The sequence below is a fragment of the Bison bison genome, unplaced genomic scaffold (genome assembly GCF_000754665.1).
Source record: "Bison bison bison isolate TAMUID 2011002044 unplaced genomic scaffold, Bison_UMD1.0 scf7180017864324, whole genome shotgun sequence".
Lineage (NCBI taxonomy): Eukaryota > Metazoa > Chordata > Mammalia > Artiodactyla > Bovidae > Bison > Bison bison.
Window position 1 is genome coordinate 10199993 of NW_011494896.1, and position 27992 is coordinate 10227984.

Consider the following 27992-nt stretch of genomic DNA (forward strand, 5'->3'; position numbering starts at 1 on the left):
TTTCCACTGTTTCCCCATCTATTTCCCATGAAGTGATGGGAGCAGATGCCATGATCTTCATTTTCTGAATGTTGAGCTTTAAGCCAACTTTTTCACTCTCTACTTTTACTTTCATCAAGAGGCTTTTGAGTTCCTCTTCACTTTCTGCCATAAGGGTGGTGTCATCTGCATATCTGAGGTTATTGATATTTCTCCTGGCAATCTTGATTCCAGCTTGTGTTTCTTCCAGTCCAGCGTTTCTCATGATGTACTCTGCATATAAGTTAAATAGTCAGGGTGACAATATACAGCCTTGACGTACTCCTTTTCCTATTTGGAACCAGTCTGTTGTTCCATGTCCAGTTCTAACTGTTGCTTCCTGACCTGCATACAGATTTCTTAAGAGGCAGGTCAGGTGGTCTGGTATTCCCATCTCTTTCAGAATTTTCCACAGTTTATTGTGATCCACACAGTCAAAGGCTTTGGCATAGTCAATAAAGCAGAAATAGATGTTTTACCACTATCTAATTTCAGAAAAATTTTTATCACCCCCAAAAGGAAACCCCATAGTCATTAACAGTCATACATACCCCTTTCTCCCTTTCCCTCACTACTTTCTCTCTACATGTTGGCCTTTTGCAGACATTGCATAAATATGGACTGATTCATATAATATCAGGCCTTTTGTGCCTGACTTCTTTCAGTTTAGCATAATGATTAACAGATATTTATTTGCAGGGTTGTAATCATGCAAAAGTGGAAATAATCAGAATATCTATATGAGGACCGATCGAATAAGTTCTGTTATTTCCATATAATGGCATAGCATATACTCATTACGAAAAATGTTATGAACATATTCAACAATAAAATAACAGCGATCAGTAAGAACTCTATAAGCAGCCATTTTTAACCATAAATGTATTCAGAAATATTGTGGAATCTGGGAACATACCAAAATATTTACAGTAGTTTCCTTTGGAGACTGAGCTCACGGACCTCCATGTATTTTTCTCGTGTTCTTCAATGACAGTGTTTTGTTTCTCTGGTCAGAAACATAAGCACATTTGAAGACCACACCTCTGCCTCTGCTGTACAGCTCCGTCCCTCCTCAGCCCTCCTAAACAGAGTCTCCCCTCATCTGTCCCTCAGACCAGGTCCGGAATAGCTACTTCATCGGGGCCGACGGCTCCCTGCGGCTGCTGCTGGCCAACGGCATGGAGGTGGCCCTGCAGACGGAGCCCCACCTGCTGGCCGGGACCGTCAACCCCACTGTGGGCAAGAGGAACGTCACGCTGCCCATCGACAACGGCCTCAACCTGGTGGAGTGGCGGCAGCGCAAGGAGCAGGCTCGCGGCCAGGTCACCGTCTTCGGGCGCCGGCTTCGGGTGAGCAAGGCCTCCCAGCAGGGGTGGCTGAGTCCCGGGGGGCCAGGGAGGAGGAGGACTCTGAGGACTGGGCTCTGGTCTGGAAGCTACACTAGGGGAGAAGGCGCTCTAGGGCAGAAGGCGCTCGAGGGGAGAAGGCGCTCCCGAGCTTCCGTTTCTTCATCCGCAAAAGGGAACACGTTAAGCAAGCGCACGTAATCAGAGTCTCGTGTATTTTCACTTGTGCTAGAGAAAGGATCACTGGCTTGATGTTAGTCAGTTCTGAGTCGGGTTTCCAGGTTCTGCTGTTTCCTGAGTACTTTTGGGCAAATCCATGACCTCGTAAAGCCTCAATTTCATTATCCATAAAATGAAGACAATGAAACCAACTTACAAGTTGCTGTAATGATTAGAAATAGTACATAAAGTGTCTCATATGGAATCCTGATGCTGGGAAAGATTGAGGGCAGGAGGAGAAGGGGATGACAGAGGATGAGATGGCTGGATGGCATCACTGACTTGATGGACATGGGTTTGGGTGGACTCCAGGAGTTGGTGATGGACAGGGAGGCCTGGCGAGCTGCAGTCCATGGGGTCTCAAAGAGTCGGACACAACTGAGCGACTGAACTGAACTGATGGAATCTGGCACATAAAAGTAGTCAGTAATACCTTTTCTAGTTGTCATCGTTATTCTTATCACACATTGCTAACACGCATGAAGATTTAGTTTAGCTCTTTGGACCCTAAGCCACATTCTCCTTCCAGGCGGAGTTATCCTTCCTTAGTGAGCAAAACAACTCCACCGTGGCCGTCACTGCCAGGGGGCTGGCTTCTGGAGTCTGGCATCTCAGATCACTTTTCTGCATGTGGATGCACAGAATGAGCACTTTCGCTGCCTCACTCACATGTCTTTGCAGTGTGGCCTCTGCCCCAGGGCCAGATTACCTAGCTCCAGTTCCCTCCAGCTTCAGAAAAGGCAGGCAATGGGGAGAGGGAAATGGAAGGCCTGGTCCTGACGTTCAGCACAGCGCCTCGAAGACCGCACACAGGTGCTCCATGCAGCCTTGCTGAGCTGCAGGGCACCCCAGGACTGGGCCAGATGTTCCTGATTCCTCAAAGCTGCAGAAACATCCTCATGCAACCTGGCCAGGGCTGTCTTGTACTGCACCCCACCCACCACCGCCCCCACCCAGCCATTTCTTGCAGAGAAGGTTCATTTAAGGCCCTGTTTCACGTAGGAGGTAACCAGGGTCCAGAGAGAGGAGGGAGTTTTCCAGACTCGAATAGTTAGGCAGTCACTGGAAATACACACACTGTCTCATGGTGCCTTTCTCGTAGCAGACAAGTATGTGCCTGATTCAGTATCACATAACTGGAGCCCAGAAAACAGGGCTTCCTGTGGTCCTCAAGAATTCAACAGCTATCTATCTGATGTAGGAAACAGCCTTCCACTGATTCCCCAAGGAAGGTCTAGCTGTCTTTGTTCTTTATAGGACACTGTCTGCAGACTCACCGAGCCCCCTGTGTGAATTCTCCCGGAGTTCTTCACACACATTGGAGGCAACGGGCTACGTAGAAGGCTTGACCCAGGTTTGAGTCCTGCCTGGGGGCCATGTATGTAGCCTTGAGCAGCCCCTCTAAGCTTCAGATTCCTCTGCAGAAACCAGATGATATTTCTGAAGCACCTAGCCCAGTGCTGGAAGACCCCAGGTGCTCAATAAAGAGCTGCCATTACTGCTGTTAGGATTTCCTCTCTGCCGCACGAACTGGACCAAAAGTTTCCCAGCCATTAATGGGTCCCTCTCCTAGGCTGAGACGAATGACGCTCCGGTCGGGTGGCCGCCACCTCCAAGTCCTCCCAAAATAAATGGCCACCCACAGTGGCGGCATATGGAATGAGAATGTTAGCTGGGTGCACCTCCCCGTAATGCAGTTCATTTTTTATGCAACTGGGAACTTTTTTAATAAAGAAAGATGTAAAATCTCATTGCCGCCACTGCCGAGCACAGGAAGCGTTAGGCAGTTCCTCAGTGAGCTGCTTAATTCAATTTTATTAATTTTGCTGCAGAGCTGTAGCTTCTCTTCACTGGGGGCCCTCCATGGGGAGAGGGGGACAACTGGCTAGGTGGTAGCACCTTGTAGGGGAATCACAAGGGACCTTCCCAAAGATGCTTTGTAGGACCCCCATCATTGTTGGTGGTATAGAAGCTGCTTCTCCCTCTGCCCTCTCTGCAAAGAACAACACCTCTGATTTTTCATGGAAATTGTCTGCCATACTGTTTTTGCTTCTGCAATTGTGTTTGATTACCTCTGGGAAAGCAACCTTATTATAACCAGGCCATTCACAGCTAAAGTCGTCTCAGCACCATCATTATAAATCCTGATTTTCAAGGCTTTAGAATTTGTTTGGGGAGAAGGGTGAGACACACACGTCTCTACTTCCTCTGAGAATTACCACGATCATTTGCTGTCATTTAATGGCTCCAGTTTCCTCTGTCCGTAGAACTTTTCAGGCAAGAATACTGGAGTGGGTTGCCATGTCCTACTCCAGAGGAATCTTCCTGACCCAGGGATAGAACTCATGTCTCCCACATTGGCAGGAAGATCCTTTACCACTGTGCCATCTGCCGGGAGCAAATGTTCCAAAACCTAGGACAGTGTTCCCCAGGCGACCCACAGCCAGAGAAGGCATCCCAGACACACACACACACTGCCTCCCAGGGCCTCCAGAAAGAAGAAGATGCCTTGAGATGACCAGGAGGCCCTGATTGTGGTGGCAGAGGGCAGGAGAGACCCCAGAGGGGATGGGGAGTCCAAGGCCCCAAGAAGGACCACAGATCATACGTTGGCATGTTGCAGTGGTGAGAGTCGAATCCAGGCCTAGTCACCCACCAGTCACGGGGTCTGGAGCCCTGTCGTTGACTGTGGTCTCCCCGGTGTCAAACACAAGAGCAGTGCCGGGCACATAAAATATGGGGTCAGGCACTGACTTACTGGGCCCACATGGCCACTCCCTTTCCAGGAGGGAGTTAAGAAGGATCTGCCTTTTTCTCCTCATCAGGAGAATCGCACTAGGAAATTACATGCATCGTATGTGCTACTATTTACCCAGACTCTGCATTGTCTTTACCCTCACAAGCGCCCTGTGCAGTTTGCACGACTGTTGCCATTTTACAGATGAGGAAACTTGACGGAATTGACAAGCGACAGAGCCACAGTCCAAACCCTTGTCTGCTGCCACCCAAGACCTGTGCCGCCTCCTCTGCTCAGGGGCTTCTCAGACCGAGTTCTCGATGTCTAGACTGACTCTGTGTCCGCCTACCCCTTCTCCAGGTTCACAACCGGAACCTCCTGTCCCTGGACTTTGACCGAGTGACACGCACGGAGAAGATCTATGACGACCACCGCAAGTTCACCCTCCGCATTCTGTATGACCAGACAGGGCGGCCCAGCCTCTGGTCACCCAGCAGCAGGCTGAACGGCGTCAACGTGACCTATTCCCCGGGGGGCCACATCGCCGGTGTCCAGAGGGGCACCATGTCTGAGAGGATGGAATACGACCAGGCGGGCCGCATCACATCCAGGATCTTCGCTGACGGGAAGACATGGAGCTACACCTACTTAGAGAAGGCAGGTGTCTGTCTCCCTCCATCACTGGCCTTGCCATATAGAAGATCTTCGTTCTGCTCAACCTAAGCCCAGGCCCAGCCTGCTGACCTCAATGGGATAAATCTGACCCATGTGGTCTCCAAAAGGAAATGTTCAGGAAAATCTGGATCAGAGGGTCAGGGGCTTCCTGGGTGGAGTCTGGATGGATTATGGTGAGGGTATGACAAATGGAAGCTTCTGGGTGGGAGAATGTAAAAGTCTCACCTGATAGATGGGAGCTAGGCCCAAACACTATCTGGACTTATGGAGCAGGATTTGGAGTCTGCTCCCAGGTCTAGGGTACCTGGTGTGACCTGGTCACAGAGAACAAGACGGAAGCCAGGGGATCAGTATTAAGCAAGAGGTGCTTAATCCTGCATGTCACATGCTAAGAGTGGCGTTAGGAAGTCTTTCTGCTTCAAATCAGGCTTCATTTCATCCTGTTGTTGTTCAATAGCTCAGTCATGTCCGACATTTTGTGACTCTGTGGACTGCAACATGCCACGTCCTTCACCTTCCCTGTCCTTGACCATCTCCCAGAGTTTGCTCAAACTCATGTCCATTGAGTCGATGATGCCATCCAACCATCTCATCCTCTGTTGTCCCCTTCTCCTCCTCCCTTCAGTCTTTCCCAGCATCAGGGTCTTTTCTCATGAGTAGGCTCTTTGCATCAGGTGGCCAAAGTATTGGAGTTTCAGCTTCAGCATCAGTCCTTCCAATGAATATTCAGGGTTGACTTTAAAATTTGACTGGTTGGATCTCCTTGCAGTCCAAGGGATTCTCAAGAGTCTTCTCCAACACCACAGTTTAAAAGCATCAATTCTTCAGCACTCAGCCTTCTTTATGGTCCAACTCTCAAATCCATACATGACTACTGGAAAAACTATAGCTTTGACTATACAGATCTTTGTTGGCAAAGTAATTAATGTCTCTCTCTGCTTTTTAATATGCTATCTAGGTTTGTCATTGCTTTTCTTCCAAGGAGCAAGCATCTTTTAATTCCATGGCTGCAGTCACCATATTTTGGAGCCCAAGAAAATAAAGTCTCTCACTGTTTCCATTGTTTCCCCATCTATTTGCCATGATGTGATGGGACCGGATGCCATGATCTTCATTTTTTGAATGTTGAGTTTTAAGCCAACTTTTTAACTCTCCTGTTTCACTTTCATCAAGAGGCTCTTTAGTTCCTCTTTGCTTTCTGCCATTAGGGTGGTATCATTTGCATATCTGAGATTATTGCTATTTCTCCCAGTAGTCTTGATTCTGGCTTGTGCTTCATCCACCCTGGCATTTCACGTAATGTACTCTGCATAAAAGTTAAATAAGCAGGGTGACAAGATACAGCCTTGAAGTACTCCTTTCCTGATTTGGAACCAGTCTGTTGTTCCATGTCCAGTTCTAACTGTTGCTTCCTGACCTGCATACAGATTTCTCAGGAGGCAGGTAAGGTGGTCTGGTATTCCCATCTCTTTCTGAATTTTGCAGTTTGTGGCAATCCATATAGTCAAAGGCTTTAGCATAATCAATGAAGCAGAAGTAGGTGTTTTTCTGAAACTTTATTGCTTTTTCTATGATCCAACAGATGTTGGCAGTTTGAACTCTGGTTCCTCTTTGCCTTTTCTAAATCCAGCTTGAACATCTGGAAGTTCTCGGTTCACATAGTGTTGAAGCCTAGCTTAGAGAATTTTGAGCATTCCTTTACTAGCATGTGAAATGAATGCAATTGTGCAGTAGTTTGAACATTCTTTGGCATTGTCATTCTTTGGAATTGGAATGAAACTGACCTTTTCCAGTCCTGTGGCCACTACTGCGTTTTCCAAATTTGCTGGCATATTGAGTGCAGCACTTTCACAGCATCATCTTTTAGGATTTGAAATAGCTCAACTGAGTTCCATCACCTCCACTAGCTTTGTTTATAGTGATGCTTCCTAAGGCTCGCTTGACTTCACATTCCAGGATGTCTGGCTCTAGGTGAGTGTTCACACCATCATGGTTATCTGGGTAATTAAGATCTCTTTTGTACAGTTCTTCTGTGTATTCTTGCCATATCTTCTTAATATCTTCTGCTTCTGTTAGGTTCATGCTGTTTCTGACCTTTATTGTGCCCATCTTTGCATGAAGTGTTGCCCTGGTGTCTCTGATTTTCTTGAAGAGATCTCTAGTCTTTCCCATTCTATTGTTTTCCTCTATTTCTTTGCATTGATCACTTAGGAAGGCTTTCTTGCTATTCTTTGGAACTCTGCATTCATTTCATCCTAGGAACTAGGAATCAGAAAAGGCCTCTAATCAAAAGTTGGTCTCAAAGAAGAGAAATGGTAATTTTGATGCCCAGATGTCTTTTGGCCTGTTACCTACTGACTTATTCATGAAACAGTCTGTATTTCATGCCACAGTTCTGATACCCAGATCCTGGCTTTGTGTTCTACACCTGGTCAGCTGTCCAGGCCCAGGCTCTGCTTGATCTGTGACCCGTCTCCCCTACCAGCAGCATTCACATCTGCAAGAGTATTATTTGTGGCAGTGCTAAGAGATACCCTGAAGGTCATCCAACATGACCTGAAAATCTGAACGCAGAGGGAAAGAATTTGTCCACGGCCATACACTGAGTCCGTTATTAGAAACCAGGTTTCCCCATTCCCATCACAGCCCACCCTACCCCTGGGGGGGTGTATGACCTGTTACTACATAAACAATTATGCAAAACCTTAAATGTCCTTCTCAGACAGGTCTTATCCTATAGGCCATAGGGAGTCAACAGAAGCTGTTTAGCAGGCAATAGACATTATCAGGGGTTTTCCAGGTGGCAGTAATGGTAAAGAATCTGCCTGCCAATACAGTTAGAGATAAGAGGCATGGGTTCAATCCCTGGGTTGGGAAGATTCCCTGGAGGAGGGCACAGCAACTCACTGCAATATTCTTGCCTGGAAAATCCCATGGACAGAGGAGCCTAGCAGGCTGTAGTCCATAGGATTGCACAGTCAGACACGACTGAAGTGACTTGCACGCACACACATGGACATTATCAGACTGTGTTTAATCATTCTTGCTTGGGTAGGAAGATTGAGAAGGAATCTGGAGCAAGGGAGCCAAGAGAGAGGCTGCTGCAAATATTTATACTTTAGGCCAGTTCTCTCAACCCCATCCCACACTGAAATCATTTCTATACCCCACAAAGGGGCAAACAGACAACGCTGCTCACTGTAGGCAGGCCAAGGGTGGCAAGAAGGCCTTCTCTTAGCACATCTATACCCCATTGCATTATCCTAGGGCACACTGATTGGAAAGCTCTGGTTTGGGCATAACTTAGAAGAACCACTGGCTTCCTTGGCCTTTCATTCTTTTCCTTTAAGTCTGGGGCTCACAGACCTCTCCTTCCTCCCCAGCACCCTCCTCTCACCTCTCGGTTTTCCTCTCCCTCCAGTCTATGGTGCTGCTCCTCCACAGCCAGAGGCAATACATCTTTGAGTTTGACAAGAACGACCACCTCTCTTCTGTGACCATGCCCAATGTGGCTCGGCAGACACTGGAGACCATCCGCTCAGTGGGTTACTACAGGAACATCTACCAGCCCCCCGAGGGCAATGCCTCAGTGATCCAGGACTTCACTGAGGATGGGCACCTCCTCCACACCTTCTACCTGGGCACTGGCCGCAGGGTGATATACAAGTATGGCAAGCTGTCCAAGCTGGCCGAGCTGCTGTATGACACCACCAAGGTGAGCTTCACCTACGATGAGACTGCTGGCATGCTAAAGACCATCAACCTACAGAACGAGGGCTTCACTTGCACTATCCGCTACCGTCAGATCGGGCCCCTGATCGACCGCCAGATCTTTCGCTTCACCGAGGAAGGCATGGTCAATGCCCGCTTTGACTACAACTATGACAACAGCTTCCGGGTGACCAGCATGCAGGCTGTGATCAACGAGACCCCACTGCCCATTGACCTGTATCGCTATGATGACGTGTCGGGCAAGACAGAGCAGTTCGGGAAGTTTGGTGTCATCTACTATGACATTAACCAGATCATCACCACGACAGTCATGACCCACACCAAGCACTTTGACGCCTACGGCCGGATGAAGGAAGTGCAATATGAGATCTTCCGCTCGCTCATGTACTGGATGACCGTCCAGTATGATAACATGGGGCGAGTGGTGAAGAAGGAGCTGAAGGTGGGACCCTACGCCAACACCACCCGCTACTCCTATGAGTACGACGCCGATGGCCAGCTGCAGACTGTCTCCATCAATGACAAGCCACTCTGGCGATACAGCTATGACCTCAATGGGAACCTGCACTTACTGAGCCCTGGAAATAGTGCGCGGCTTACCCCACTACGGTACGACCTCCGCGACCGCATCACCAGGCTGGGCGACGTGCAGTACAAGATGGACGAGGACGGTTTCTTGAGGCAGCGGGGCAGCGATATCTTTGAGTACAACTCAGCCGGCCTGCTCATCAAGGCCTACAACCGGGGTGGTGGCTGGAGTGTCAGGTACCGCTACGATGGCCTGGGACGACGGGTGTCTAGCAAGAGCAGCCAGAGCCACCACCTGCAGTTTTTCTATGCAGACCTGACCAACCCTACCAAGGTCACCCACCTCTACAACCACTCCAGCTCTGAGATCACATCCCTCTACTACGACCTGCAAGGGCACCTCTTTGCCATGGAGTTGAGCAGCGGAGATGAGTTTTATATAGCTTGCGACAACATCGGGACCCCTCTTGCTGTCTTCAGTGGAACAGGCTTAATGATCAAGCAGATCCTGTACACGGCCTATGGGGAGATCTACATGGACACCAACCCCAACTTCCAGATCATCATTGGCTACCATGGCGGCCTCTACGATCCACTCACCAAGCTTGTCCACATGGGCCGGCGGGATTACGACGTGCTGGCTGGTCGCTGGACTAGCCCAGACCACGAGTTGTGGAAGCACCTTAGTAGCAGCAACATCATGCCCTTTAATCTCTACATGTTTAAAAACAACAACCCCATCAGTAACTCTCAGGACATCAAGTGCTTCATGACAGGTGAGGATCAGGGCTCATTCAGAGGGCAGGGACCTCGATTGCTCTGGTCATTTGGACCATCTTTCTTGACAAAGCCAGTATGGTATAATGGGAAACATTTACTTTCTCTTAGAGTAGTATTTTCCAAAGTATTTTTGAAGAAACACTAGTTAAGAGAAATGCTCTGTAAAAACTGGTTTTGGCATCAAATCAGTTTGATAGGATAACCACCATTCCAAAATTTTCATGATCCATTTCAGCTTAGGAAAGGCTGTATGAAGTCTTGTAGCAAAGGGAACTGTTTCATATAATTTCATATAATCACCCACTGTTTTTCCAACTTGTTTAACCATGAACCCCCCCTTTTTTTTACCATGAAACCCTAATATTTCACTGGATGCATCCCTTGGGATGTATTCTGAGAGTTTCTGACCCAAAGATCAAGCTGGTTATGTGTCCCTGATAAACTGAGTGAAGGTATGACCAAAAAAAAAAAAAAAAATCAGAAACAAGAAATCAGTTATCTTATTTGGGATGATATGAATGGAAAATTCAAACTCCGGAGACAGAACTAGAGGAAAGATCCATTATTTCTAAGCTATGACAGTCACAAAATTTACTTAACTTCCCTTGAATTCCAGTTTCCTGATCTATAAATTGAAGTTAGAATATCTACCCTGGCTCTGATAAGTTAATATGCACATTGTATATCATAGAGCAACTATTAAAAGATAAAACAGAGGCATAGGTTATCAGTCAATAGTGGAGATAAAATGAAGACTAAAATAATAATCCAAAGAGGGGAGGGGATGAGGGAGCAAAAGGAACAAAGAACAGATGGACAAATGGGAAAAAAAACAAACCCTGATAGTGAAAGGTTGTTGTTGAGCTGTGAAAGATGCTGAGATTCTTGGCCTCCGGAGAAGAGGAGTTCAAGCCGGGGCCAGTGATGAGGCTTGATCAATCAGAGCTTTTGTGTAATAAAGCTTTGTTAAAGTATAAGAGAGATAGAGAAAGCTTCTAACATAGACATCAGAGGGGAGTAGAAAGAGTGCCCCCCTGCTAGTCTTTAGCCAGATGTTTCATGTCTGTTAGGAAGCTGTTAATCAGATAAGAGAGACACCTCGAGGCTGACGGAGTTTCACCGGCCCCTCGCCCACAATATGCATTTTTGAGATAGGATGGCACGAGGTGTGTCATCCCCAGCCATAAAGCAGTTGATACGAATACTGGTTTGTTGAGTCATTGTCAGCCCAAGGTTTGAGAAAAGAAAAAAAGTTAGTCTTAGGTGGAACCATTTTGAAGGCAAATTCCAAAGCAAATGCATGGTTTCATTAACATAGCTTAAGAGAAACATTTCCATAAGAAAAAGGCATTGGTGAGCTCAAGGTTTGAGAAAAGTTAAGTTCGGGTGGAACCAGGTGTCGTCATGGCAACACAGAATTTTAAGAGAAAAAAATCTGACATGTGCAGCCCTATTTCCTCTGTTTAGAGACCCCTGGCTTTCCTGCCTGTTACCTTCTCAGTAGGATGGTTGCAGGGATAAAACAAGATACATTTGACAATCTGCCTAGCACAGCTCATGGCTTGTGTTCATTCCTGTTCCTCTACTATCCAATTTTAAAAGCGGGCTTTGGTCTGCACTACTGTGAAACCAACTTGAGTGTAAAGTGCCCCAGAGGTCACTCATGCCAGAAATGCCTCCAGCAGACTCCTCCCAGCAAGCAGCCACAGTCAGGTCAGACCTCACAAGTCAGAGAGGCTATGGGGATTCAGGTCTGGTTAAAACCAGCCCTTTTTATAGAAGAGTATGTGTACTGGGCAAAAAGTTGGGCATGCCAACTTTCCCCCTCTTTTGTCCCATGATAACACCATCCTGCCCCATAATTTAAGGCCGTTTCCTTCATCCAACAAGGGCCTCCTCTGTGTAGCCACTGTTTTAGGCACTGGGGATAGAAAGACCATCCCTGCCCTCCAGAAATTCACCCTGCATGAGGCCAGATAGACACGCACTCTGAAGTATGAGAGGCCCGTGGTGAACGTTTGCCGTGATGGTCAGTGAAAGCATCAGGAGACATGTCAGGAGACATGGCTGACTCCGCCCGGGGAACCCCTGATGCATGAGGTCCACTTACGAGTGGACTTTCACCAGGTGATGGGAAGAAGGATGATCCAGGGAGAGGGGGCCGCGCATGCCAAAGTGCAGAAGGCAGCGTGTACAGCCTACACGAGAGCCCCTTAGGCATGTGGTGGCTTCCTGGGGCCCCAAACTTGGTGGCTCAGGCTGGACCTGTTTCTGCTGACAGAGGCCTAGAGGATTAGTCTTCATTCAGAGAAGAATTCTAGATGGTCCTCTAGAGAGCTAGAGTCCCAAGAGTGGGCAGGAAGAGAGGACACAGTGGTAAGCAGGTGAGATGAAAACCTCCTTTGGACCTGAGGATGCACAGGAATATCCCAACAAAGTTGCCCATCGTTCACCCTGCTCAGCTCGCTGCCAGCCCTAGAACACCTTAGTGGGTTGTGAGGATGTTCAACTTATATCTGTCTGGATTAAGCTTGCCCTGTGCCTCATCCTCCAGTGAGGTTCCTGGTAGATGACTTGGCAGGTTACTGTAGCTGAAGAAAAAATGGTGCGAAAAACCATTTTACTACCAAAAGCCAAGATGCAACTAGTTCTCACTGCTAACTGCTAAGTCCCTTCAGTCATGTCCGACTCTGTGCGACCCCAGAGACGGCAGCCCACCAGGCTCCCCCGTCCCTGGGATTCTCCAGGCAAGAACGCTGGAGTGGGTTGCCATTTCCTTCTCCAATGCATGCAAGTGAAAAGTGAAAGTGAAGTCACTCAGTCGTGTCCGACCCTCAGTGACCCCATGGACTGCAGCCTTCCAGGCTCCTCCGTCCATGGGATTTTCCAGGCAAGAGCACTGGAGTGGGGTGCCATTGCCTTCTCCGAGTTCTCACTAGACCTAAACATTTAGCTTCCACATAGGCTACCTGCAACCTCATTCACATCTAGCAATGACAATGATAAAAAGGGCATCTTTTTTCCAAAAATGTCTTCAAGGGTCCTGAGATAGACTCCAATATAGGGTCTTAGGGCTTCCCAGGTGGCTCAGTGGTAAAGAAATCTGCCTGTCAAGGCAGGAGACACAGGTTTGATCCCTGGGTCAGAAAGAGCCTTTGGAGGAGGAAATGACAACCCACTCCAGTATTCTTGCCTGGAGAATCCCATGGACAGAGGAGCCTGGTGGGCTACAGTCCATGGGGTTACAAAAGAGTCGAACACAACTTAGCAACTGAACATGGATGCATAGGGTCTTAAGCCTGTATTGGATAGACTTATATCACATGATGACCTCTGAATCAGCCACTATGGCTGGGGAGATAGAATGTACTGATTGATTGGCTTAGCCTAGGTCATTCGCATGCTCCAATGAGGAATCCTTAGGTGGAGTCAGCATCCCTAAAAATACACGCGTACCTCAAAAAGAGAGAAAAGGCAGAATGGGATGCTAGGAATGCAACTTTAAAATGTCCACCACTGATCCCTCATATACACCTTTGCACTTGACCATCCCTTTTGCCTGTGAGATGGGGAGTACTGACGCCATTTACAGAGGCAGAAAGTGAGGGTCAGAGAAGAAAAGGAACCAGCCCAGGTAGAGGGGGCGAGGCTGAGCTTAGACCGCTGCTGTGTCTGACTCCAGGATCCTCATTCTTAGGTGAGTTCTCTCTGTAAAGTGCACAGCTGTGTTCATGTAAAAGGGATTGTTATTCTCCATCACTGTTCCAGGCAGCCATGCTGAGGTCTGAGACGGATTGGTGAAGAGCTATTTAATGTGAGGGAACGTCTACCTCTGATGTCATAGGAAAGAAAAGGAACATTCCCAACTCTTTAGAAAAGCACAGTGGAAAAACCAATGAATAAATCAGTTTTCAGCATTTTTCCTAAAGGCATAACGGAAAGTTTCCCACCTTCCATCACTTATAATTAAGGCCCAGGCCTCTTTTCAGCCCCCTGGTTTCCTGGGAATTCTCAGTACTCCTGATAGAAACTTTCCTCTGCAACTACAAATTCGGATGCAAGTTCTAAGCCTGAGGCAAAATGGCTTTGTAGCCATTTTTTTTCCTCTCCATTCTGTTTGTTTTAATTTCCCAAAGAACCATCTGCCATGATTCATAGAATCAGAGATACTTAGAAACTCAGTGAGTATAGGGACTTTGGAGAAAACTGATCCAAGCGCCTCGTGTTTCAAATGAGGAAATGAAGGTCCAGGCACTTGGAGGCATAGGTGTTTCTTCTTCAAACACAGAAGAAACACAGAAAACCTTCTGTGAGCCAGAATCACGCTGAACACTTGAAAATACAGTAAGTTCAATCATTTATATAACAGACAGAACAGTTCCTGCTATATGATGGCCAATTCAAATGGTAACACTGTTAGTATTCTTCTCCATGACTTGGTGAAAACTATTTCTCCCATCAATTTGCAGACAAAGAAACTAAACCTTAGAGAGATTAAGGAAAATGTCCAAGATCAGTTTGTGAGTTGGGGAGCCAGCGTTTGGACCTGGGTTTTGTCTTGCCTTAACCATGTTCTTTCCCTTAAGTGATCTCTCTAGAAGTAGAATTTGGGTTTCCAATCTTCTTTCTACCACCCCTTCGCTTCAGTACCTCCAGGCTTCAAACCCAAGAGATGGACTCTGTAACATCCAAAATGCAAAAACAAGCCCCACCCCCCGCCCCGAAAAGGCAAACATGAGGCTTTTAGGGTACAGGCAACACGGGATGAGGTTGTTGACCCCCAAAGGGCACTCCCATCTTTGGGATGAACTGTTTCACCAATGCCTGGACCCTAAGAACCTCCCTGACCAGAGATCTGTCTGCTTGGGAAGAAGCCAAAAGCAGACCTGAATGCCCACTGCCCAGAGTTGCTGGCTCTGAGACTAAATTCTGAATCCTGCCTTCTCCTGACTTCAGATTCAAGTCTCTGGTCACCAACTGCCTTGGCATCTTCGGCTGCCCCTTCCCAAGGAAGGCTGAGCCATGCTGGGACACAGGCTGTCTGTCTGTCTCCTGTGTATGTGTGTTAGACACTCAGTTGTGTCTGACTCTTTGAGACCCCATGAATTATAGCCCACCAGGCCCCTCTGTCCATGGGGATTCTCCAGGCAAGAATACTGGAGTGGGTTGCCATGCCCTTCTACAGGGGCTCTTCCCTTGCCAGGGGTCAAGCCTGGGTCTCCTGCATCGCAGGCAGACTCTTTACCATCTGAGCCACCAAGGAAACCCTGTCTGTCTCCTGTAGACCCCATATCATCTCCGGCCTGCCACTTCAGGCTCTTCCTGCCCCAGCCACCATTTTCCTTTCTGATTCTCTCTCTGCCCTGCTGAACTGCTGTCTGGCTACCCGAAAGTTCCCAATACTCACCTGCCCACTCAGGCCTTGCCTTACACAACAGCTTTTGCCTGAAGTGCCCCCCTCATCTCCACTGAAGTCTGACAAAATTTACACAACTTTCAGTGTCCGGCTTAAAGGCTACCTTCTTCATGAAGACTTGTCAGCCTGTAGGACCAAAAGACTTCTGCCCTCCACTCGGCCTTTTTCTCGTGTCAGAGTTATCCATGCCATGTGTCTCGTCTCCCCTCCAGGGTCCTGAGTGTGCAGGCTGAAGGTCTGTGACACCAGTGCTGGGCACGGAAAAGACCCTCAGCCACAGAGGGCCAAGTAACTGATGGCACACCCTCTTTCTTTTCCTCAAGTCTTTTTTTTTCCCCTGAAGTCTTGACTTCCTGATTCCATTCTTCAGTGAGCCAAATGCTTATGACAATATCCCAGCTGAGTATCTATACTGAGTACTTTCTAATTAATAACCCCCCAGGAATATTATAAAAACCAATAAATTCAATGCCTATGGGGCTCGATCATCAAACCCAATATAGAGACTGGAAATGATAGCACAGGGAAGTTAGGTGACTTCCTTTGGCTGTCAGAGTAAGTAAAAGGCAGGATCGGGGGGTGGGGGGAACTCTTTGATCTGTGGTCAGGCCATCTCCATGGGCTTCCCCGGTAGCTCAGCGGTAAAGAATCTTCCTGAATGCATGAGACATGAGTTTGATCCCTGGGTCAGGAAGATCCCCTGGAGGAGGAGATGGCTACCCACTCCAGTATTCTTGCCTGGAGAATCCCATGGACAGAGGAGCCTGGCAGGCTATGATCCATAGAGTGAGCAGGAGTCGGATGTGACCGAAGCAACTGAGCACAGGCCAATGCACTTTGGCCCTGAGATTCTAATCTCTGCAGAAAGGATTGGGAAAGGGTTTAAGAGTTTATTTCTTAAGTGAATTTTCTCTTTGAAAGTCATTCATTAAAATCTTCCCTTTGGGTGTGGTTGTCTTCCGTGTCTTCTGTTGATGTCTAAGGTAGATGCAGAGCGGTCTTCATCCATCAACAGCTGCCCCAGGCTGTGAAGCTGAAGGTCCTTGGGGTAGAGTGACAGTAGAAAGAGGAGTTGGGAAGCCTAGGTTCTACATGTGTGACATCACTCTCAGATACATCCACAGGAGGGATCACTAGTCCCAAGAGCACACTCGGCTTCCATGCTATGAAACAGTTTCCAGCGTGCTTGTTGACTCTCCCACCAGCTGCCCACCACATCCTCACCCACCCCAGCAGCCTTACTCTAGGCCGCCTTCTCGGGGTGTGTCACATCTGAGGTCCACTGACTCCACAGGGATGTTTCTGCTTCTTCTCTCCCACCCAGATGTCAACAGCTGGCTCCTCACCTTCGGATTCCAGCTTCACAACGTGATCCCCGGCTATCCCAAGCCAGACATGGATGCTATGGAACCATCCTATGAGCTCGTCCACACACAGATGAAAACTCAGGAGTGGGACAACAGCAAGGTAATTCACGCACATGGCTGACATTACAAGAATGGGTCCCACCAGCTTTTCAGAAAAGCTTAGGCCAATAATAGAAACCAACGTGGTACGTTTGCAGTGCTTACCAGAAACTGTTGAGCAAAAAACTTAGTGACCCCGGCAAGTCACTATGGACACAGCCATAATGGCACACAGATCCTCATGAGCCAAATTAAGGAGTTTTGTATGTTACACTGAGTTTGGAGTTCTGCACAATGAGCCTTTGTCCCAACCCAGAGCAAAAGTACAAGGAGGAAAGGTGCGTTCTAAATACAAATGTAACATTTCCTGAGCACCCTCAACATGCCCCTGCCCTTGTGTGAGGTGTTCTTTATAAATTAACAACAAAAATATCCCCCTGCATCATTGTTGTCATTTTACAGATTTAATGCCTGAGGCTTTCAAATGCCACCCACCAAAGATGGAGTAGCGTGGGATTCAAACTCAGATCTGTCTGTAGGTCCTCAAAACAGTGTTGCTCTCTCCATCTTCCATTCGTGACACAAAGACTCATAGAATTTCATGGTTATAAAGATCATAAAAGCGGTTGCACCCCACCCCCTCACTTCCTGCATCCATTTGTTCATTTCTTCCCACTGCCCCCCTCATTCATAAGATCTGTACAAGGAGCTGGCTCTTCCAGACCCCATGCTGCAGGAGCCCAGGGAAGGCAGGAATGAATCAGGCCGAGACTGGGCCTTCCAGGGGACCCCTGTCCGAGGGGACAAGAGACTCAGGAGGAAGTCTGGGTTGCAGATGGCATACGGCTGGCAATCAGAAACTGACGCATCCGCATCTCTTACTCTGGCCAGATTCCATGAGGTCTCAGCCTGGCTGTTTCCTTCCCCTAGACTCTGGAGAACATGGTGCTGGACCTCTGTTGACTGATGGCACCTACAACTTCCTCTCCACACTCTATTTTCATTTCTGCTTTCTTTTCTGTATCTCCACTAGACCCTGAGCCCCAAGGGGGCAAGTAGTGGGTCTTATTTGGTACCCGGCCTACCACCTTGCATATTTCTCAGGTGCCTGGAAGGAACACTTTTTGTTGAATGACCAAATAGTTGAAAGAGGTAAACAACTCTGCGAGTTCAGTCTTTTCCCCCACTTTACAGAGACCAGAGTTGAGAGAGGAAACTTGTCCAAGGCCAGCTGCAAAGTAGCAGAAGGCGATGAGAGCCCAAGCCCATCTGGTCGCAAAGCCTCTCTCTCTCTATGGCCTTCGCCTGCCCCCTGCCCTCTCCAGCCCCACCGTCCCTCCCCTCCAGGTCCCCCCAGCTGCCCATGGCACTGTCTTCCCAGGGCTGCTTCCAGCCTCTCAGCTGCGCCCCAACTCCAGGCTCCCTCCACCACCCGCTCCCAGAACCACAGTCCCTGACGGCCCCTTTGCCAGCCTCTCTTGTCAATGAATTATTGATTTCTGCCCTTGGCAAGCATCAGAGATCTTTGTTGTTGAGCACTCTGGCTTTCGCGAAACTCTAGGAAATAATTGTTCACAGACAGGGTTCTATTAATTATAAAGAGGACTTAATTTCAGTGAAAAGCTGATGGACCTGTTTCTAAAGCTGTTTGCCTGAGTTGCTGACAAGGCCGTGCAGCCTGCCTGAGAGTGGCTTCCCATAGCTCCCTGAGCCATGGGAGGGACAGGTATGCCAAGGAGACAGGCCCAACCTGTTCCCTAAAGTAGCCAAGAGCAGGGGCACGTAAAGAGCCTCCAGGAAGCATTGTAGAGACAGAGGCCATCCTTGAAAACCATTTCTAAATGTGGCAGAGAGCAATAAAGCAGGTTAAGAGGATTCATGGACTTCCCGGGTGGCATTAGTGGTAAAGAACCTACCTGCCAATGCAGGAGATACAAGAGATGCAGGTTTGATCCCTGGGTCAGAAAGATCCCCTGGAGGAGGGCACGGCAACCCACTCCAGTAGTCTTGCCTGGAGAATCCCACGGGCAGAGGAGTGTGGCGGGCTATAGTCCACAGGGTCACAAAGAGCTGCACCGACTGAAGGACTTAGCACACACACAGAGGCTCACGTAAACCACTGCCTTCCATCTTACTAAGCCCCTAGCCAAGAGTACACCCTCGTCATTGCCGCACCTGACATCACCCCCTCATCCTCCAAGTCCCAACCCAGGTGTGAGCCCGTCCTTGAACCCGCCTTCTCCACCTCGCCTCTCTGCCTCCAGGCTGACATGTCCTGAGCTGTGTTTGCTCCTCCCGACTCCAGTAGCCCTTGAACTGAGCCTCTAGAATCAGAAAGACCTGGGTTCGAATGTTGGCTTGAATACCTACTACTGAATGACTGTGGGCCAGTCTCAACCTCTTTGAGCCTTAGCTTCTCAGACGTAAAACCAGAATAATAACACCCCTACTGTATAAAGCTATTGTGAAGATCCAACAGAGAACGAACGTGAACTATTCAGCTCAAAGACCAAGACATGTTGGCTATAGCCGTTACGGTCACTTCTGTTAGGCCACCAGTCCTCACACTTGATTGTAGTTCTTCGCTGTACATTTGTCTTTCCCCACGAAACAAGGAGTTCTTCAAGGACAGGGATGATGTCTGCTTCGTTGTTCTGACCTCAGTGCCGAGAAAGCAAGTGAGCTCAGAGTAGATGCCCCCTGAGCAGCCTCTGAGTGGAAGGAAGGGTTAAATACATGGGTGCTTTTACGGCAAACCCTGGATAATGGGTTCAGCGTCACCACTTCCAAGACCGACAGAGTGCTTAACGGCAGGACTAGACGCTACTCGCACAGGGGCCGGGCGTCCTGGTGGTCAGCAGTAGAGCTAGGTGCTACAGGTTAGTGTATTTGTATAAGTTAGACTTGGTCATGCAGGCTGGTTCTCCAGTTCCCTGGTGGTTTCCCCACTTTATTTCACTCTCTCTTTCTCCTCCCCACCTCAGTCTATCCTCGGGGTGCAATGTGAAGTGCAGAAGCAGCTCAAGGCCTTCGTCACCCTGGAACGTTTTGACCAGCTCTATGGCTCCACAATCACCAGCTGCCAGCAGGCCCCAGAGACAAAGAAGTTTGCATCCAGCGGCTCTGTGTTTGGCAAGGGGGTCAAGTTCGCCTTGAAGGATGGCCGCGTGGCCACAGACATCATCAGCGTGGCCAACGAGGACGGGCGGCGGGTGGCTGCCGTCTTGAACAACGCCCATTACCTGGAGAACCTGCACTTCACCGTCGACGGGGTGGACACCCACTACTTCGTGAAACCAGGGCCTTCGGAAGGTGACCTGGCCATCCTGGGCCTCAGCGGCGGGCGCCGGACCCTGGAGAACGGGGTCAACGTCACCGTCTCCCAGATCAACACGATGCTTAACGGCAGGACTAGACGCTACACAGACATCCAGCTCCAGTATGGGGCTCTGTGCTTGAACACGCGCTACGGGACCACTCTGGACGAGGAGAAGGCGCGGGTGCTGGAGCTGGCCCGGCAGAGAGCCGTGCGCCAGGCCTGGGCCCGTGAGCAGCAGCGACTTCGGGACGGGGAGGAGGGCCTGCGGGCCTGGACCGAGGGCGAGAAGCAGCAGGTGCTGAACACGGGGCGGGTTCAAGGCTACGATGGCTTCTTCGTGATCTCAGTCGAGCAGTACCCGGAACTGTCAGACAGCGCCAACAACATCCACTTCATGAGACAGAGTGAGATGGGCCGAAGGTGACAGAGAGGACCACGGCCAGGACTTCTTGCCAAAGACAGCTACTCTTTTGTGGCCGCGGACCTGACTGTGTTGTACTTAAAAAAAAAAAAAAAATCCTTTTTTTAACAAGTGCAAAAAAACAACAACAAAAAAGATACTTGGTTGCATTGTAACTCATGCAACATCCTTTTTTTTAAGAAAAGAAAAACACAGATTTGGCCTTCACACATTTTTTGCAAAGAACAGAGGGTATTTTTTTTTCTGTAGTGTGATCACAATGAAAACTTGACTGTCTTTTGTTCCCTTTTCCTTGAGGAGTTTTCCTTGTTGTTTGGGGCACATTTCTCTTCCCTGAGATGCAGCCCCTGGGGTGTGTCCTCGTCTGTCCCCAGGTCCCCAGTGTGATGTGAGACACGAGTGTCTGTGCTAACTTGTCCACGTGCAAGGCTATCTTCCACGGGGGTCGGGCAGGAGTGAAGGGTGCGGAGAGTCATGGGCCGGGAGCAGATTTCCGGAGGGCCTGGAAAGAGGGTCTGCAGGACCCAAGGATCTTTGGCCAAGCTCCCACAGATAGGTGGGGGCGCTTTTTAACACTGTGTTCCATGCCCCCGGAGAACCACGGATGGTTTCATCTTGCTCTGGGGAATTTCATGATCTCACGGCACCTTTTTCAAGCTGCCCCAAACTCCTGTCCAAGCTTTATATTTTGATGCTAAACGAAACCCCCAACCCCTTTTGCAAACCCTGTGTAGTTGTCAGTTGCCACTCCCATGCTGGGACGGAGCATGTGTCTCCTGGGTCTTTTTCCCAGTCTGGCAACCTCGTCCTGGGGGCTAAGAGGCAGAGGTACCCAGGGCGTCTGTGGTTGATCAGTCCTCCCGTGATGTTCCTTATTCAGCTCCTCTTCTCTCCCAAAGCCAGATGTGAGAACCAGCACTGCACGGCCGGCCCTGAGTGTGGGCACCATGCCCGGAAGAGAAGGTCACCCACAGCACAAGGATGGCATTGGTGGCAAGGATACCAGCCTGCCTTCCGAGGTGAAGCCCTCTCCCCCAGGACTCTGGGCATCTTCCCTCCATTGCTCAGCTGCCACCACTGAGAACTAGGAGTGTGGAGAGAGGTGCCTGGTGGCCTTCGGTTCCGGAAAAGAGGTTTAAGGAAAAGTCAGCCAAAGAGAGGAAGGCGTGAACCAAGCATGGTTCTAACCAGCTCCCGAAGGCACCTCTGCTTCCCTGTTAGTGTCGGGCTAACTGCAGAGCTTGGGATGCAGGAAATGCCTTCTGTGAAGTTCTTCTAAAACAGATGACAGCTTCTCCCCTCTAGAGGAGCCCAGCCAGGGTTTTAAAGTGAGATGAAGGAGCAAGGAGGAGAGAAGAGAGAACTTGGTGTGGCCTGGCAGCATCAAGCTGCCCCTCCAGGACTGGGGGCAGTGCCCGCAGACACAGGAAGCCAGGCTGCAGTTGCCCCTGTGAAGACCCACGCCTGAGGGCAGTGGGTAGAGGCTTGTGGGCCAGCCCACACCGGCAAGGCTTGTGGGAGAGGCAGCCCCCACTGGGCTGGAGGGGAGTACTGAAGGGAGGGGAGCGCCTGGGGCTCCTTGCTCCTGTCTCATCTGCCTAATTACCATCATCATTACCTCTCACAGGAGGCTCTGGGAGACCAGGAGCGGAAGCCAAATGTTCCCTTTTAAGCTGGGCTTCTTAGAAAATGGGACTTCTATGGGTTACATTTTACATTAAGTGTGGAAAATGAATTCTGAGTCTGAGCTCTTTCCCCGTGGAAACCTTGTTGGACTGACAAGCTCACGGCACCTTTATAGCCTTACTCACAGAGTCTTCAGAATATTCCAGCAGTGAACGAAACCGAGACGGTCTCTTGCCACGTGAGAATTGGCGAAGCGCGCGGGCCAGGAGCCTGCCTGGCAGAGGGAGGCCCCCGCAGCTGCTCGGGAGAGGAGGTCTCGCCTGACGTCGTTCCACTGGGACGAGAGGATGCATTTCGCTAAGTGCTCTTCCTGTTTCCAAAAAAAAAGTGACACTGCCGTGACAGTGCATCTTGGCCTTGTTTGTCCACCACGTCCAGAGCTCAGCCGAGTCAGATGGCAGGGCTTCTGCGCCCACCGTGTGAGGCGGGGGCTGGTGGCGGCGCCCATCTGGCGGGATCCTTCTTGAATAGGATGGAAGATAGTTGGGCCTGAAGAACACATTTTGTTTTTTATTTTCAACCCAGAATAGACATGCCTCTCAAATGTCATCTTGATGAAAGGGGTCCTTGAGCAATGGGGCCCTGAACGTTGGCCTAGATAATCAGTTCCACCCTGACCTCCTGACATCAGTCCAGACCTGCTGGGAACGTCAACTTGGAGGTCAGAGCCAAATGAACCATCTCCCTGTACCTCCCCAACCCTCTGACTCTCCAACCCCAAAGTCACAGTGACTCTTAAAGATCAAAGTCATGGAAAATTACTGAACATTCCATTTCTTTAAACGAATGATGTTCTATTTTTTCCTGGGCTACACACCACCAAAGAGGCCTAGCTGCTGTCTGGGAGGAAATGGGAGCACCCCCAGCCTGTAGAGAAAGGGTCTCAAGTGTGGGGCAGGCAGCCTCGTGCACCTCGGTTTTGCCTTGTGCGGTTGCTACTGGAGACAGTGCTTCTGGCTTCAGCCCTTGTGAGTTGCTTTGCATTCGAGCCAGCAGGTGACTCAGTGCCTCTCCTCGCAGTGTCTTCCCGCTGGGACCAGCAGTCCCAATGTCACAGCAACAGTCTGAAGGCATAAGCCAGCGTTCCCAATGCCAGCCTACTGGTCTCCAGGCATCAAATCCCATCTTTGATGGCACCTGCCCTTTTGACATTAACCAGCCAAAACGTGTCCCTTCCCTTGAGAGACAGCCCTCCCTCCCTGGCCCTGGTCCATTATTCTGTAGGATGACAGCTTCTGTCCCAAGAAGACAGAAGAGCTGTTTGTGAAAGCTCCTTTAGAAGAGCTCCTACTTCCTCCTGTATCATCCACAGCTGCCTCTCTGTCATCACCTTAAATAGGACTTCAGTGATTCCCCAACTTTGGTTTTATAGGATGGGATTTCCTTGTCACCCACCCACCAGCCAGACATCACTGGAGGGGGGACCTATGACAACAGGAAGAAGGCGAAGAAACTCCATGGTAAATGACCCCTGATGCTTGCCACTCAGAACTGTTTGCTGAGAACTAAACCACGGAACAGACCAGTACCTGATTTCTACCTAGGGATGGAGGATTTGAAACCATTTCTAAGAAACTGACCAGAAGTTGAAAATGGCCAGAGGATATGATTCTAATGAATCAGGATGAGGTGGGGCTGGGAGCAGAAGGTGATGTAGATAAGGAAGGTGAATAAAACGGGGCAGTGTTTTCATAGACACATAACAGGGGGCTTCCCAGGTGACAATAATGGTAAAGAACCTGCCTGCCAATGCAGGAGACACAAGAGACGCAGGTTCAATCCCTAGGTCAGGAAGATCCCCTGGAGGAGGGCGTGGCAACCCACTTCAGTATTCTTGCCTGGAGAATCCCAAGGACAGAGGAGCCCTGCGGGCTACAGTCCATAGGCTCGTAAAGAGTCGGACACGACTGAAGCGACTTAGCACAAGGAATCAGATTTGTTTTTTTTTTTTTTAAATAACCTTTTTAGCTATGACTTTTAAGTACCACCTTTAACAATGGCAGGGGTTTCCAAAATGCAAAGACAAGATTTCCACGTGAAATCTTAGAATAGTTTTACATTGGTAACCTTGTACCTGCAGTTGCCACATGGTGAGGACCGTGACACTGAGCTAGGTGCCCAGGAGGAAGGAGTCGGCCAGGCCTCAGCAGGGTCTCAGATTTTGGGGTTTGTTCCCCTGGTGCTCAAAGTCAAATCTATCCTCTACCCCCTCACAGTGGCCACTAATGCCCCAGCCATGGCTTCCCGTCCCAAGCTAGGGCCCACCTCCTTTTCCTTCCCAGAAAGAACTCAGTCTCCTTTTCCCCTTGGGATCCTCATTTAGGACTAAAAGCCCTCTATTGAAGGTTCATAATTCCCAGGTAGGTTTATATACTTGTCTGTATTTCATTGGACAGGAGGAAATTAAAGAACTCTGTAGTTCAAGGCCCTTTCATTTAGCCTTCGAAAAATAGCAAACTCATTTTAAAGACTCATTGCTCAGGTGATAGAAACTTGATCCTCTCCAACCTTTACATTCTCAAAAAACCAGCCTTGTGTACACGACCGCCCCAGACAGCGGGCCGATGTTGGGTTTCTTACCCTCCCTGGAATGCCAAAGGCATGATACCAGGTGACCTCACGGTCCCCAGGAACATGTGTTTGATTCTGAGGGCAAACTGCCAATGGAGAACGAACGCTCCAGCAGGCTCCGCTAGCCTGGCAGAAGCTGAGTCACAGATGTCTGGTGGTGCCCGGCAGCCCTGGATTCACCAACACCAGAATCCCACTTTTCTAGACCCGCCTGATGTTCTTCAAGACTTCTGAACCCGCAGCTTTGGCAACGGGACTCTCCCAAGCTGCCTCTGGACGACCAACACTGGAGACTCTGGCCTTACCATGTGGAAATAATTTTCCTGAAGTCTGGAACTAATTTTGAGAAGTTTTTTTTCTCAACACTTTTGTGTTTCTAACACTGTATTCTTGACTGTGTAAATACCGACAAGGCTGTAAATAAATGCAGATGTAGATACCTTCTAGAAAAGAAAAGAAAAAGGCATAAAAACAAAACCAGAAGTGACCCTGTGTAGCCTTCGTTGACAAATAAAAGAATATTTTGTGTTTAAAGATGTCTAGTGGCCTTTTGTTTGGAGAACGGTGGCTGCCTGAGCCAGCTCTGAGTTTGCACTCCAAGAAGCAAGCTCAGTTCTCAGGAGGACCGCCAAAGCTCTGGTCCTTGGCCCCAAAGTCCCCCTTAAGCCCTCCAGGTGACGCCTGTCATAGCCAGGCATTTCCAGAGGACACAAAGACCCTGGGCCTTAACCTCACAAATGCCAAAGCAACTCTTTCACCAGCTACGCCCCACTGTTCCCCGGGGCCATATCCCAGCGGCTCTTCTTTCTGGCCTCAGGGACAGACTCCAAGTGGCCGGACAGATCGACACTGCCCTAAGGGGACAGCTACACTCTGCCACTTGTTCACTGGGTCACGTCACTGCATTCCACGTGGGGTGTCACTAGCTACACTTTCAAAAATAAATGTATATTCATCATACAAATTATTATAGCCACGTGATACAACTTGGGGGAAAAAGGAGGAAAATTCCTTTAGCGTTGTTTTGGATTTTTGTTTTTTGCTCTATGATATGTATTTTTTTTCTGAAAAAAAAAAAAGAAATCTAAGGTAGGTGTAGTCACCACAGACGGGTAATTCACCCTGCCTTTTTCAAAGAACCTCGCGTTTAACCTCAGGTCTAGAAGTCAGGGATAACAGCTGGTCACTTAGGAAAATACATTTGCTAAGCCCAGCTCCCTAGTGTGAATGGTGAACCTTATGAAAATTCAAATAATTGAGGACAAGAGTGAGAACAGAAGGCTCACAGCTTCCCATTAGCCTTGGGTCTGGCTTACCACCAGGCCCCCCAGGAAGGAGCTTCAAGCTCCAGGCCTCTTCCCTCCACCCGAGCAGCCATGGGCTGACCAGGCACCGATGTTCAGGCTGCCATTCTTCCATGGTGCCAGGGATGGAGGCTGATCTTAGGTGAGTAATTTAAATTCTAAGCTTCAGTCTTCTATCTGTAACAAGGCGGCCCATACCTTAGTTCCTCCTCAGATCGCCTTAAAGAAGCAGGTATGTACTGTGGCCCGCTGCTCTCTGAACAACAGCTCTTGGCCGACTGCAGCTTTTCCCCTTCACCTCTCTCTCCCCAGGCCCCTCCCCACCTTCCTTGCGAAGTCTGGTACTCTTTCCACTGCGCCAGTAGTTCTCAAACTCTGGCTTATATCAGACTCAGCTGGTGTTTCTCAAACCATAGATTGCTGGGCCCCACCCCCAGAATTTCTGAATCAATGGGTCTGCTTCAGTTCAGTCGCTCAGGTGTGTCCCGATTCTTTGCGACCCCATGGACCACAGCACACCAGGCCTCCCTGTCTATCACCAACTCCTGGAGTTTACTCAAACTCATGTCCATCAAGTCAGTGATGCCATCCAGCCGTCTCATCCTCTGTCGTCCCCTTCTCCTCCTGCCTTCAATCTTTCCCAGCATCAGGGTCTTTCCAAATGAGTCAGTTCTTCTCATCAGGTGGCCAGATTATTGGAGTTTCAGCTTTAGCATCAGTCCTTCCAATGAATATTCAGGACTGATTTCCTTTAGGGTGGACTGGTTGGGTCTGCATGGGGCCCCACTATGTGCATTTCTAACGTATTCTCAGATGATGTGGATGAGAATCTCCACGCTTTGAGAACTGCTGCCAACAACTCTTTATGGACACCATAAGCTATTCAGCCTGACCCTCAGATGCCCTTGCTCAAGGAGACCTACCACTTACAGCCAGCAGAGCCAGTGTATCAGTGTATCATGTCCTCCTCGGCGACGTCCCCTCCCTCTTCGCCACCACACTACAGTCAGTTGCAGGGGAGAGTGCCCCTCCGCGAGATACCCAGCCTTTCACACCTTGCAGGCCTTTGCACTCAGCGCTTCTTCAAGCCCAGCTGAAACGTGCTCCCGAAGCCCTCTGGTAACTCCTTTCCTCTCAGAAGGCAATCACCGCGTCCATGCCATGAGCCACGCACCTTCAGGATGGACTCGACTTGGGCTGAGCATCCCCAGCCTGACCTGTGTGTATCTGATCCGCTGTGCGTCCCCAGAGCCCAAAGCAGCTGCCCAGCTGTGGGTCACCCTAAGCTCAGCTTTGCCTTTGCCGCAGGGGTCCACCCTCTCTCGTGTATTTGAGAAACAGCGGGGTGTGGCGTCTGTGCCTCTGATTAGAGGCAAGGGGCCGCCTCTCCTCTGAATTAGCTGCAGGTGGGAGGGCCTCTAGGAACAAGCAGTGGGCGGGAGCGGTGGGTCTCCGCTCCTAAGTGTCACGTGCTTGCCAAGATCTATAACCGTGCCCTCGCGGGTGTGTGGGAGATCGGAGAGGGGAGGTGGTGGAAAAAGCCACGACGTGGGAGGAGAAAGGCTTTACAGTGAGTACTGTTCAATTCAGTTCATTTCAGTCGCTCATCATGTCCGACTCTTTGCGACCCCATAGACTGCAGCGCGCCAGGCTTCCCTGTCCATCACCAACTCCCAGAGTTTACTCAAACTCATGGAGGAGTATTAGCCTTTTCTTTATCTAGCCGAGGAGGGTGTAGCCTTTTACAGGGTGTTGCTTTTAGTCTTACCCACCCTGCCCTCACACCCAGTTTATGCTGGCGTTTCAGCAGGCGTCTCTCTCTCCAGCCCCATGC

At 49.4% G+C, this 27992-nt stretch overlaps 1 protein-coding gene across 1 annotated transcript in view; it reads left to right on the plus strand.

The window, feature by feature from the left end:
* TENM4 (teneurin transmembrane protein 4) overlaps positions 1-25388 on the plus strand; it is an 858900-nt gene extending 833512 nt beyond the window's left edge. The window contains exons 30-34 of the mRNA XM_010853253.1: positions 1132-1367; positions 4681-4977; positions 8417-10031; positions 16776-16918; positions 19842-25388. Of these exons, the coding sequence (XP_010851555.1) occupies positions 1132-1367; positions 4681-4977; positions 8417-10031; positions 16776-16918; positions 19842-20600 (3050 nt within the window). The 3' untranslated portion in view covers positions 20601-25388. The remainder of the gene's footprint in view (positions 1-1131; positions 1368-4680; positions 4978-8416; positions 10032-16775; positions 16919-19841) is intronic.
* The last annotated feature ends 2604 nt before the right edge of the window (positions 25389-27992 follow it).